Source organism: Gymnodraco acuticeps, unplaced genomic scaffold (genome assembly GCF_902827175.1).
Source record: "Gymnodraco acuticeps unplaced genomic scaffold, fGymAcu1.1, whole genome shotgun sequence".
In the NCBI taxonomy this organism is placed as follows: domain Eukaryota; kingdom Metazoa; phylum Chordata; class Actinopteri; order Perciformes; family Bathydraconidae; genus Gymnodraco; species Gymnodraco acuticeps.
This window is the reverse complement of record NW_022990238.1, coordinates 8,698,851-8,712,586: the sequence shown is the minus strand read 5'-3', so window position 1 is coordinate 8,712,586 and position 13,736 is coordinate 8,698,851. Positions and strand designations below refer to the sequence as shown.

The window sequence follows — 13,736 nt, the reverse complement described above, 5'->3', positions numbered from 1 at the left end:
ATCGTCTGCCCTCGTTTTTTCCTCTTACGCGAAAAGAGAGAGAATACAGCAGCAAGGCAAATGTTTTCTTTTCTCTTTGTGCTGGAAATTGGCCTCTTCCTCTCTTTTTTTGTCTCCCCTCTGGGTGGAGGGGAGACAGCAAAGGCAGGCCCGGCTTTTGTGGAGTTTAGCGCCGGGATCACAGCTTTGTCACTTTTGTTTGTGCCGCTCGCGCACACACATGCTGCACACGTGCGACCACCAGGCTTCCTCTACAAAGATCTAGAGTGGATTTAGTCTGCCGGAGAGATCTCCATCTGGAGCCCCCCATCCGCTTAGGGATGACCTGTGTTCTTGGATTAAAGTGCAGAGTTTACTGTACATTACAGTTGTTTGTTTGCACTGTCGGACCGGTTCATTCAGCGGGAGTGAGTGATTGTTTGGATAGGGATTGAGTAGCAAAAACAAAGAAGAAAGAGAAAGCTAAACAGAAACGGAGAGCGAGGGATGACATAGCTGATGCTCGCTGAGATAAGGAGAGTTTTGGGTAGAGATGACAGTTAGGTGAAGGGGTCGGTCTTGAGAGAAGGAGGGAAGAAAAGAGAAAGAGGAAAGAGAGAGCGCAGTGGGAGGGAGGAGAGACAGAGGATCCAGCCCCTCTGGGACAGCAGTGTGTGTTTTTGGTGGTGGACAGAGTGGCTTTGTATGCAGAACATCACCGGACACCAGCGGGAGGGACGCTGTCAGTTGTTCTGTGTGTGTGTGTGTGTAGTGAAATCAGACCTACCTCTGCTCCCTGCCACACACACACTCCTCCATCTGTTGCCCAGGAGCCTGCCGTCTGCTGCCTCTGGTCTCCTCTGAGGGTTCGAATGTGTGTGAGAGTCTCAGAGAGCTGATTCCCGGAGGTCAGGAGGAGTCTGTGATGTGGAACCTGTGGGATTAAACTTTCTGGAGTGGCAGTGTCAGAGATGGATTGGAGCCGGGAGACGAGAAGTTCAGGCTCTTGATTGACTGGAGGATCCCAGAGGAGGATTTGCAAGCTCCACGAAAAATCGCCCCGTCTTCTCTTTTTGCTTGATTGTCTCTTTATCTGGAGGTTGTCCACGAGCTTGTGTAGAGAGTGTGTGTAGCCCATGTGGGCGGGGAGGGATGCGGATCTGAGAAAACGCAGCGCCTCGATGCTCGCTGCTACGCTCCCTTGCGCTGTGCCGGCCGGGTCCGACTGGAGCTTCCAGAACCCGGTGGGGGTGGACTGCAGCTCGCCTGAACCCCGCTGCATCTGGCTGGCCGTGCTCCGCAGGGCTACGGGCTCAGAGCCGCCACCCGCCATGCCCACTGGGCCCATCCAGAGCTCTCATCAGCCCCGGGTAAGGAGAGCTCAGCCCAACTTCCTCTAGTGGCCGGACGCGGAGTCTGTGATTTAAAGCATGAGTCTGTCGCTGCAGTTCAATGATCTGTGGATTTACTCGTTTATTTACAGGCCATAATAATAATGAAAATAGGACTTCAACTAGAGATGATTTCAGGCTTAATCGTTTGATCTGACATTTTTTGAAAATTGTGAAAACATAGCCATCCAAGTTTCTCAAATCCGAGGTGATATCTTTAATTTCAGTTTGTCAGTCCAAAATCCAAAGATGTTCAATTTCCAGACTTAAGTGGATGAAAGCAGCATTTTCTGCTATTTTTGCGCAAATAATTACTTTAACTTGATAGGATTCAATCAAAAAATACTTAGTACGTTTATTTTTCTTTCGATCGGATAACTGAAAGATGGACTTGCTGTATGCATTGCCAAAGTAGGTAATGACTGGTTATTTTTCAGATTCATTGTTTTGCATTTTTAAATGTACGCCAATAAGGCCGATTCATTTTAAATTGCTTCATGCAGTGGAATAGAGAAAGAAACTCTCAACTAACCGATTAATCATCATAAATTAAAAGACCTTGTAAGCAGCCAAGATGATTATGCAAATGATTTGTTTGCTACTGGCGGTGATTTGTGTGCTTCTCCAAAAATGATTACACACACAGTGATATCCGCAGAATATTCTCAAGAAACCGCTCTGTGGGATGGTCTCAGCCACGCCTGTCAACATCTGTATCTGTAGCCATTGTTTGAAGTGTGTTAACCACTCAGCTGTCGACAGGTTCGTTAACCTTTCAGTGTCACAAAGTTGTGTTGCCTTCAGGCTGTTTCTGTTTTACTCACTGTGGATTGTTCGTACTTTTCAGAAAGCTTTGTGGTGTCACTTGTGGTTTTTATTGATTAAGATGCATAGTTAGATTATTACTGTATATATCTAAAAACGCGTATCACTTTAACATTTCCGACAGCTGTCACTTACCGACTAGAGTGGTTCATCTACCGGTAGTGGGTATATGTGACATTTTTTATTCTGATTCAGTTTTAGTTTGGCATGAATTGTTGTGATGTAGTGGGAAACACAGGTGTGTAAACAATGACTCCATGCATATTACAAGGCTAACAGCCACCCGTATGAAGACAAATCAGTTACATATACAAAAAGCAAAATATTACTTTATTCTTCATTTTAAGACCGTTTCCTTATGAAGCTTACAGTATTTCTAACACACTTTCAAAGAAATATATGCCATAAATAATGCATTGATAAAAAATTGTACATACACTGTAACTGAGGTCGATTAAGTTTCCTCTACACAACAATCTATATCTCTCTGCCGCACTTCTCTCTTATTTTACCACAGCGGCCGTGTGCTTTCGTCTGTGTGATTCTGTCCTGGTGGCATATTGACCCTCTCCTTCCTTGGAGGGGTTTCTAATTAGTGGCTTAAGACAGATGAAGGGGGGGCTTCAAAGTGCCACTTTTAGCGAGGTGTTGTGGAAAGCTGTACATCCCCCACCCCCCACCATGCCCTCAGAATTCAGGGCACCCACATGATCTCATCTCAGTGTGTGTGGGCATTTATGTGGAATATTTCCTCCTCTTTTTTTGTACCCTTTTTTCCTGGTTTTACCATCCCCTCCCCCACCCCGGATGACTCCATGACACAGTTAAGAAATGCCACAAACAGGAATGTGAGTGTTGGGGGGGGGGGAGGCTATACGGACACAGCTGGGACAAACACTCACTGTACACACAATGTGTTTAAGGAGAGAGGTATTACAGTAAGAAAGATATTTTTAAGTGAAGAATCAAAAGTTCCATATTGTTAAATGCATCATTATTTCATTTAGCTCTTTTTGTGGCATGTTCCCGTCTTTCCCGACAGTATAAGCGGGAATGAGGAAAAGTCCCTGGCCAGATTTAAAGCCATGTCACGCCACAAAACTAACTACTACATGCCACATGCATCTGCCCACCAAGCTACCAAGTCATTCTGTAAAAGTTATTCTAAAACTGAAGCTCCTTCCCTTCCAGCGTTTAGAATTGTAACCAGAACAACCACCACACATACATAACATATTTCCCAGGCATCATTGGCAGTGAAGTGATGCAGGTGTCTGTTAAACAAGAAGTACAATATGTTTTGGTCTTCAAGTTGCAAACCCTGTTTAACCGACATTGCATCATCACGTGTTCGCCTTGTTGAACTGACAATAGGGTGGAACTTGTTTTTGAGCATACATACTTTATTCGTATTGACATAGGCTCACGTGCATGACTCATAAAACATCTTGTTATGTAAATTCAGAGGGGTGTGCTGCACATATTTAGTTTGAATCCTTGGTTCATAAAGCAGCTTGGAGTGTAAACAGCACAGCGGGATGTTCATAGACTCATCATGCATTCACAAGCCGGCATAGGATGCATTTTGACCTACAGACCCTGGATGTGGCCGGTGAGTCCAGAACTATCCCCGAACCTGTCCTGTTCTCTCTTGGCAGCCTGGCTCAGGGGCCGCAGACAGCTACGGCTATCAGGATGAAAGGCTCGTCAGCATTTGTAACGTGCGCAAAGCTCCACTTTTCAAACAGGTTGCCGCTCTCAGCTGTTTAAAAGAGCATTATTGTTCTGCCCTGCTGGGGTTTTAGCAGGAGCCCGGCTCCCCGACGGCCGCTGCATTCCTGCGTACTCGTACTGCTTTGGAAAGTGAGTGAGGAGAGGAGTGACAACCTCACACGTACACTGTTACTGATGATTATTACTGACTATATCATCATGTCCTAGAAAAGCCTCTTTCAGACTGAAAATCCAGATTATGAAAGATTATAACTGTCGCTGTTTATTTTTAAAACTATTTAAAACATTGAACTCTAAATGTTGGCTCAAGATGTTATAGATTTACATTTCTAACTAAACAGAAGTGTTGCAATCCTGTCAGCAGGAGGTCTTCTGCTCTCCGCTTACACTTAGTCATGCATCTTAATGATATGCTCTCTAATTGAAAGCAGGAGGGGAAATATCCACAGGGAAGAGCTTGCTTCTGTGTGGTGTGTGTGTGTGTGTGCTCATGTGTGTGTACACTACTTTACACACACTCAATGCAGGAAGCTGTCGCGTGGCATTACAAGTTGCTCTGCATATTCAAATGCAATTGTCTCTCTGAGTGTTTTAATGACATCATTCAGGTGGTAATAAGATCCCTCAAGGCTCTGTATTATCTGAGGAGTTTGCTGTGTCATTGTAATTGGCTTCAAGAGGAAAGACTTGTCAGGCGAAAACAGTTTTTTAACAGATCCTTCTCAGTAGGAGAGGAGGAAATACCAAATGTCTTGCAAAGAGCAAGTTTTTTTTTTTTTCTGCGTCTAGCCCTGCGCAGGAAGTTTAGACTTAAAACCCCAGGAACATTTTCCCCAGTCTGTCGTTGGTTAAACGGAGAGTCTGAAGAGGACATAGCCTGTCAGCAAGTTGTTTTGGGTGAAACCTGTAGAAGTCAAGAAGTCTTATCAAAGTGACAGTTAGGACAGGATTTTATTCTGGCTTCAGGGGAAACGGTGGCCTGCAGATAAGGCAGAATAGTGAGCAGAGACTTCCCGAGCAGCCGAGTGGGAAGCAGCGCTGGCTCGGAGACCCAGTTAGGCCCTGTGTGTTTTGGGTAATCACAGGGTTTGGTATTCTCAGCGCCGGGAGGGGCCATGCGGTCGAAACCGGCGTGCTGGAGCCTGTCCGTCGCAGGGGCCCGATACTCCTCCTCCTCATCCTTCTCCTCTCATTCACTCTCTCTGCTCCCCCCCCCACCCCTCCTCCGCCGCTTACAGTGTGTGCTCCGACTTGTCCAAGCCAAACCGCTCCCTCTGAGGAATTCACTCGGTCTCTTCCTCCTTTGCTCTTTTATTTCCTATTTTTTTAATTTACTCTGCGCCTTTTCTTTTTCTGTATCATTCTTATTTGGCGCCTCAAGCATTCTTCCTTCCTCACGCACCTCTGTATGCTGCTCTCATGCCACATAAAAGGCCTGAATGCTCGCTTGTTTGAGAAAATAGCAGGGGTTACTTTACATTGTTTAGACTGCCAGACTGCAGATCAGGCCTTAAGCGTCACAGGGATTTATGCATCTGCAAAATATACACTTCATGCATACTTCAGTGTATGCCACAGAAAATAGCTTGTATGTACAAAAAAGCAAAACATACTCTCTCTTTAATGCAAACATGTTTCATTAGGAAATCTCAAAGTCAGAACTTATTTTGTTATTGGATGGATAGTCTGAAGTAGAGGAGGTAAAAGAAATGGTGGTGAAGGTCAGCACAGCCGGATTTCCATCACACGAAAGCATGTGGTGAGAGAGGAAGAGGAGGTGGAAGGGAGGAGAGCTGAGTGAAGGAGTGGAAGTGCCTCCATGATCCATGAGATCTCAGAGCAGTTTTATTTATAGCAGCATCTGGTTATCCCGCCCCACAACGCTACCACACTTCCTGCCTACAGCCTGCCACTTCCTGTTGTTGTGTGGCCTCACTACAGGCCCGTCAGGTCAAGTCTGTGTGTCTGTGTTTGTTATATATCAGTGTGTGATTGTGTGTGGAAGGGGGACAGGAAGTGAAACGTGGGGTGCGCATTTCGAGGGGGTTGCTGTCTGTAGTCTAGACACCTCTCTGGCGCACTAACATTAAAACACACAACACACACATTCTCACAATTGAACCTGAATTTAGAGAACTAAAAGTTAAGGTGTGACTTTTTAGTGAAACACATGAACCAGACTTTTGTATCATCTGTGGGCATGTCCACACCTATCTCCTGCACCTCATTTGCTTTTGAAATAACAACCCTGGAGCGTTCTGTTTTATTTTCAGCTACATGACGCTGTCTTGTAACAATAAAACATGCAAACTGAGGTGCACCTAGACCCAGCTGGTGTTTTGTAGCTTCTATAAATTCAGATGTAGCTTCTGATCATAGCAATGTTTTAATCCATCATCATACTCATCATTATCATAGTATTTCTAGGATAAGTCAAATCAAGTATGACTCCATTTAAATCATTTCCTTGTGAGCAGTTGGCGAGTTTCACTAAAACAGAAGGCACTGTGTTCGAGCAGAGATGAGTGCCATTGGTTTGTTTGAAAAAAAGCTGTGTAAGCCCTGGATTTACAATATAAAGTGTGTACTAATGGACAATAAAGGAAGTTCAAATAAAGCTGTTATTGCAGACTTGGATTATTTACCATTCCTCTGTGCAGCATGTGCCCAAGTCGACATATCGATGGGTCCAAAACCCAAATATATTCCGTTTACTATATTAGACTAAGAGGGGTTATTATTTGGCACTTTGCTTATATGATTAATGTATAATTACAATTGTTGTGGATTCATATTCTGTCAATCGACAATTGGCTTATAAAATAAAGTAATACAATAATATACTGTTAAAAGTTTTAACACTTGCTGAAGCTTTCTTAGTTCTGGTTTTAACATGCTGATTTTGTAAATGTTTCAGTGTGAATGCATTTAAAAGATTCTGAAGACCCAGTTGCAATAATAAGTTGCTTGTATGGAATTTAGTTGCATCTCTTTTTACAGCACAAGGGCACACTGAGGCGTTAGCACGGCGCAGATTGATTGATGGTTTGGGATGAGACATGGAGGATTATGAGCTGCCTCCTAAATGATATATGATCAAAGATGTTGGCAGTGAACATGGAGTACAAGATAACTAGACCTGCTCCCCCTCCTCACTCCCACCTGTTTGGTCAGGTGATTGTGTTTGACTGACAGATGTGGGTCGTCAGAGCAGCATGGGGGTGATAGTTCTCACGTGTGTCTGTCAGCTGAGCGAGCAGGGCTTATTTACTCGGCCTCAGGAATGAGATATTTAGAGAGCGGGTGGAACGTCTGTCTTTATTCTCCTCTCAGAGTTCAAATTCCCCCTGGACCTTCTCTCCCTGTGATAAGACCAAGGTCAGAACTGGGGTTCCCTCCTTGTGCTGTCTAGACGTGGCCCTCCTTTAGAGCGGACCCCCCAGGTGTGTTTATGGACTTTTGTTCTGAGGAAGATGCAGGACTCCACGAGGAAGCTGCTAATGTAAAACCCACTGTTTGTCTAGTGTTGCCTCACCAGGGAGTCATCAAGTGTGTTGCATCTGGAAAAGTACAATACTTCTCCAGTGTTGGTGGTCATTATGGGAACATACAGTAGATTCTCATGTTGATCTAAAGAAAAACTGATGTATTTTATCTTTGTAGTTTATAATAAAGAAATCACATGTGAACACTTTGTGTTTATTAGCATGGTTACGTTATGGTATGCTTGTCTGTTTGTCTGCAGCAAACACTGGACGACGTGTTTCCTGAAACTTAACTCTAAATGTATCTACATCACGGGCCATATACACAGGCCCTTTATCACATTCATTTGCAATGTTGTGCATTGCCCTTCGATTTCTGAGCTCTCCAAGTTCCTTACTTCTTTATTAGTTTCCATATTTCTCAATGTATTATCTCCAGTACTCTTTTTTTACCTTTTTATAACGTCATATATTCCTTGTTTTGAATAACCTATTTTACAACTTTTCATCTAAACCTGAATCTCGCTGTCTGTGCCCACAGGGTAAGGGACGGAGGGATGGTCTCTCAGCCGGTGACAACCCTCGGCCGCCGATGGTTACCCGGCCGGGAAGGGAGGGGGTCGGCGTGGGCTGGAAAGGTCCCCGGACGCTGGTCCTCCATAGAACTCACAGGGTTTCGGCTTCACGCTACGCCACTTCATCGTTTACCCTCCAGAGTCCGCCCTGCACACCAACCTCAAGGTGAGACCTGCAGAAAGATTAGAGTATCAAGGTCTTGGATTATGTTGAATATAAACAGTCTGATGGACCGGTCTAGTCTTTCTCTGTCTTTTAATTTAGTTTAAGTGTCCTGAAGTTCTCTTTTTAACCTCCATGTTTGTTTTTACAGCACACATGGTCTCCATTTTATCCTAGCTGGCATTTAAAGTTTTTTTTGAAAGCCTTGTGTTTAAATTGCTGAAGCAGCGTTAGAGCCAAATTGAGCTTGGAGATAAAGCCAATCAAAGTCAAGGATCAGTGAGGTTGAGCCGAGCAGAATAAACTCCTATACAAAAGGAGATTACTGGCTGATTGGTGACAACATATTGAACAAACTAAGCCCTTTAAAAGCCTATTAAAGGTTGGAGGTACATGGTGTGGAGAAAAAATAAAGACATGGTCTGTTAATTGGTGAGACCGGTGTAATTTTACATTTTAAGGATATAAAAAGCACCTTCATAACATGCCAAAGAGAATGAAACTACTAATTGTTTTTCACTATCACTTCACAGGTCTTGTTTTAAGTATTTGGTGGATTCAGGATTGTTCTGGTGTTTTGTAATGAGCCTCTATGTGAGTGAGTGGTTATTTAGCTCTTTGAGGTGTGGGGGAAAACGGCTCCAGATGTGAAATTAGGGGATAAGGAGGAGGCTGGGGTGGGGTGAGCCAGCTGAAACAAGGCCTCTATTATTATTCTACCATCCAGCAGCTGCAGATAGGAGCACCGATTGAATGGGATCTGTTGTCTTAGCCTTGTACCACTCCCTGGCAGTCAGGCCGTACCAGGCCGGCGCCACACAATAGGCCCACTGCCGGCCTTTGGCCCCGGTTCTGTCCTCGTCTCCTCTGCCTCAAATGTCACATGGCGTTTTGGGACAATCAGACCCATAGATCCATCCGTTCTTATCCGAAGAGCGACAGTGGAAGTTTCCCAAATGACCCTCATAGTGTCTAATTATTGGAGGCCTACCGGGTGCATGACCTAATGGGGCATTTATTTCCTTTCATGGTGTCTGCAGGTCCTGAAAGTCTTAATTATATTATCTCCTCCTGTGTGGTCCCAGCAGGATTCCTTTCTGTCTTTAAAACAGCTAGAGGACCTTCTGACCTAATAATCCAATCTAACATGCTCTACTTATTATTTATCTGTTTATGTGTAAGCCAATGTAGTGTACTCCTGTATAAAGCCAAAGCTGATTAAAGCCAGGAAAACAAACACAACCGGCCATGGCAATACACCAACAAGACGAGTGACACAAACAACACAGATAGAAAAAACGACTCACAACAGCACAATAATATTATATGGTGTCATGGTTACAGTTCTGGTCTAAAATCTAAATATGGGAATATTTCTGCTTCCTGCTTCCTGCTTCCTGCTTCAGACTGTACAGGTGTGGACTGACAGTGTGAAGTATTTGACCCAGATAACCAGAGTCTTGTGCCCAACTCGCACCATTCCTCCTCTGTCCCGAATGCATTCAGACCGGGGCCGCTCCAGTTGTGGAGTATCCCCGGCTAGAAGCTCCATTCTGGGGTCAGCAGCTCTCCTTTCTCTGCCTCTAAACCCCCCACCATTGTCTGCAGAGCCAGGAATGAGCCCACTCAGCGTAGCATAAAGCCAGGCACCAGTCAGTCCACCCTGCCCCTAACCCAAAACTGTCCACTCAGCTCTGTCTCTGTGTGTGTGTGTGTGTGTGTGTGTGTGTGTGTGTGTGTGTGTGTGTGTGTGTGTGTGTGTGTGTGTGTGTGGTGTGTGTGTGTGTGTGTGTGTGTGTGTGTGTGTGTGTGTGTGTGGTGTGTGTGTGTGTGTGTGTGTGTGTGTGTGTGTGTGTGTGGTGTGTGTGTGTGTGTGTGTGTGTGTGTGTGTGTGTGTGTGTGTGTGTGTGTGTGTGTGTGTTGTGTGTGTGTGTGTGTGTGTGTGTGTGTGTGTGTGTGTGTGTGTGTGTGTGTGTGTGTGTGTGTGTGTGTGTGTGTGTGTGTGTGTGTGTGTGTGTGTGTGTGTGTGTGTGTGTGTGTGTGTGTCACAAGCACCTGCAGACGGTCTAACCTGAAAGTCTCTCTAACATTAAAAGCTCATAAAACAAACAGGTCTGTCTGTCTCGGGAGATTTGGCTCGAGACCCGGGAAGTCATTCCTCTTTGTGGAGGCGGATTAATACTCACTTCCTTTTTGCCCAAACTTTAGGGAGGTGTTGACATTTGATATGAAGTGTTCACTACTTTAAGTCACCCATTAGACATACTGCATAAACTGCTAAATACACAGGTTTTAATGGGAAACTGAATGAATGTGGTTATGTTAAGGTCACAATCTTAAGAATTTCACTGTTTAAATCTGGAGCACAAAGTTGTTTTTCAAAGTGCTCAAAAAAATACATTTAACTTAGAATTTGAGGAGTAATGTTGTCTGTTTCCGTTCTTTGCAGGATGAAGAGAACGGTAACGGAAAGGGTAAGTGCTTCTCTTTTCATCAGGCAAAATATTATAATCTTGCACAGTGGGATAAAGATGATATAATAAACTGGGATTTCACTTATTCCCTCCGTCACCTCTGCGGTCTGCAGCCTATTTGCGCCCCCTACAGTACATTTTGCAGCACTGCATCTAAAGCAGCCAAATGCAAAGCACTTAAACACTCATATAAGAACAATTAGGCCTGGCCAAGAACGTCATTAACACAAATACTCCACATTTTGATCAAAAAGGTCCGAACTTTAAATACCAGGACCAACCTTCGGCTTTATTTCTAAAAATCTCACACACATTTTTACAATTTCAGCACAAGCTATGATCTTTTTACCTCTTCTTCATTGTATTTTGTATTTGTATTGTCATGCAGGGTACCAGAAAGGTCGCCTGGAGCCGATGGACACCATATTTGTGAAGAGTGTGAGAGAAAAAGGACCGGCCCACCTGGCGGGCTTGTGCACAGGTAAAGGGAACATATGATGCAGGAACCATCCTGATTTGCATTGGAAATCTTTTGGGGAGAGCGTGGGTCATGTGATGCTGCAGACATGAGCCGTTTCAGAGAAGGAGGGAGGAAGCAAAGAATAAAAACCAACCTTTTCTCTTTCGTACTAGATCATACAAAGAATTTATTTTTCCCTGACTAGAGACATTATGTCTTTGGCTGATATATTTCAGATACCAGTATGACAACTAAAATGTTCAAGTCCATTTGGATGTGACAGGGCTATTGAAGTGTTCCAGTGTGCATGCTTTAACACAAGGTGTCACATCCAGAAAGTCACATGCAAACTCATACACTCTGAGCCATTGTATGTGTTTCAGCTTGCATGAAAGTCAACATGAATGCACACAGACTTTGAACACGAAGTTATCAAACGTCTTTTTCAAGGGCCTCAGTTTAGGACACACTGTGCTGTGCTGACATCGCGCCATTTTGTATTTTAGATGCCACAGCTCTGCCGACCGATTCATACTGACTGCATATCTGGGGACAATCTACTGATGACTTGATAGATATCTTGATTTCATAAATGTTTAGAAGTTCACTAAAAGACACTTCCATAATCAATAATCCTTGTTTTTTATTGTAATAATGAAAACTGTAACACTAACTTTGAATTGGCCTAGGCTGAGGTGAAAAGATGGGTTTTAGAATGTATATATTTCTTTCCCGCCCTGTGATGTGATTAATAATGTTATACATCTAATATATTCTCACCACATGTCTTTGTAAAGCTTTCCCACAAAAATAACATTACAAGACACTATGTGGTCATCTTAAAATAGCAAATTATCTTCTTTAATTATTCATTCAATGAATATTGAGGAATTGTAAAACCTGCTCTACTGCTTGCCCCCCCTGTACATGTTTCCTCCTTGTCTCCTCACTGCCAGTTGTTTGAGCCTCCCTCAATCATTTTTAACAAGAACAGATTCAAACATCTCTAAACATGTAAACACTAACTCCCTCACTGCCAAAAAACATGTCGACTGCAATTCCCCTTCAGATAGGAGATGTGCTAACACCCCCATGTGTGTAGGATCACTAGAAAGCCCAGAAGTGCTTTCAACATGACATCAGGACTCATAGATTGCATTATGGTGGTTGAAATCATGTGTCAGTGTCATATCTCCTGCAGGACGAATGCGTAGTCTAAATATAAGGATTCATGTTTTGCTTAAGTTAGACACACCTTGGCCATCATTTTAAATAAAGAAAATATTGAAAAATGATTTTGTAGTGATTTGAAATATACCCTTTACCACGCCTGATTTTAGAGTTGCGATAGCCTTACTCCCTTCTTAAAATGTGCTGAATATAATTGTATGATATGTGATCATCTGTCTTGCAGGGGACCGGCTGGTGAAAGTGAACGGAGAGAGTGTTCTGGGAAAGACGTACTCGCAGGTCATAGCCCTCATTCAGAACAGGTGAGACCTCCTGCCTGTCAGCACTCTCAGCCTTTGGTGTGTTAATCTAGAAAAAACATGTTTGCTGTTTCTTTGCAAGCTTACCATCGAGATGACAAACGCATAGTTGCTAGTACTACTTTTCTCTGCTTTAAAAAAAATTGTAGCCTGAAGCAGTGTACTTTACACTCTCACAATGATATACACAGTCTCAAATATTTATAAAAGGGACACTGTACTCTGTTGGAACAGTAGTGATATTTATCTCTTCATTAAATTCAATTGCTGTACCTTACGGCATCGCACCACGACATATTTGATTAAACTATTTTTATAAATCCTTAAATATTATGAATATTTATTAAAAACTAAATTCAGCATGTTATAGAAGTGCACCTATGTAACAATTTAGTATATTGTATTTATTTTGATGTATAGTAATGACTGTGTAGTAACACACATACCTAACAGCATGGATATCATAAGGGAGCATTAATCTGTAAGGTGGCATATGGCCAGGGAATTCTGTCGTACCAAAATGTAAACGATAGAGGAAACACTGCATTATATGAAGACATTGACGATTTAAGCGATGATGACGCGGATCAGTTTTATATGCCCGATTATTGAATCTGTGAATACCCAGCTGATCAGCACTTCTACAGGACTGATTCTGTTGATATTTTGAGCCTAGTTAAACCTTTCTATAAATAGGTTGAGCAGAGAGGATTCATTTGAAAATATGCTGATACTTTTTTTTCTTTGTCTTCAACTTTGTATCAAGAACGAAGTGAGGACATTTAATGTGAATCTGTTTTTCACATCATTCTAAATCGTCTTAATTATTCCGGCCCTCCCCTCTTCTTCCTCCCTGTACATGTTTTACAGTGAAAGTGTGTTGGAGCTCTCCATTATGCCAAAAGACGAAGATGTGCTTCAGTTGGTAAGTGTGAGTATGGGATTTTTCACGCACCTTCTCTAAACAAACTAACCCACACACACGTTTGATGAACTGCACACTTAATCATTTAGTCACCTGACTCATCAAGAAAAATATAATTTTGTATTTGATATTTCATACACTTCAACCTGGATTCTCACAGTCATTGTAGAAGAATGTTGAGATTTTGTCAGAATGGCTGCGGAGTGACTCAGACTCTTGCTCTGTGTTTAGGTTA

General features: G+C 43.1%; 1 protein-coding gene across 1 annotated transcript in view; it reads left to right on the top strand.

Annotated features, from left to right (window-relative positions):
• Window positions 1-471: 471 nt before the first annotated feature.
• arhgap23a (Rho GTPase activating protein 23a) overlaps window positions 472-13,736 on the top strand; it is a 34,930-nt gene continuing 21,665 nt past the window's right edge. The window contains 7 exon segments of the mRNA XM_034219598.1: window positions 472-1,349; window positions 7,956-8,073; window positions 8,076-8,155; window positions 10,602-10,626; window positions 11,015-11,107; window positions 12,501-12,579; window positions 13,447-13,501. Of these exon segments, the coding sequence (XP_034075489.1) occupies window positions 1,116-1,349; window positions 7,956-8,073; window positions 8,076-8,155; window positions 10,602-10,626; window positions 11,015-11,107; window positions 12,501-12,579; window positions 13,447-13,501 (684 nt within the window). The 5' untranslated portion in view covers window positions 472-1,115.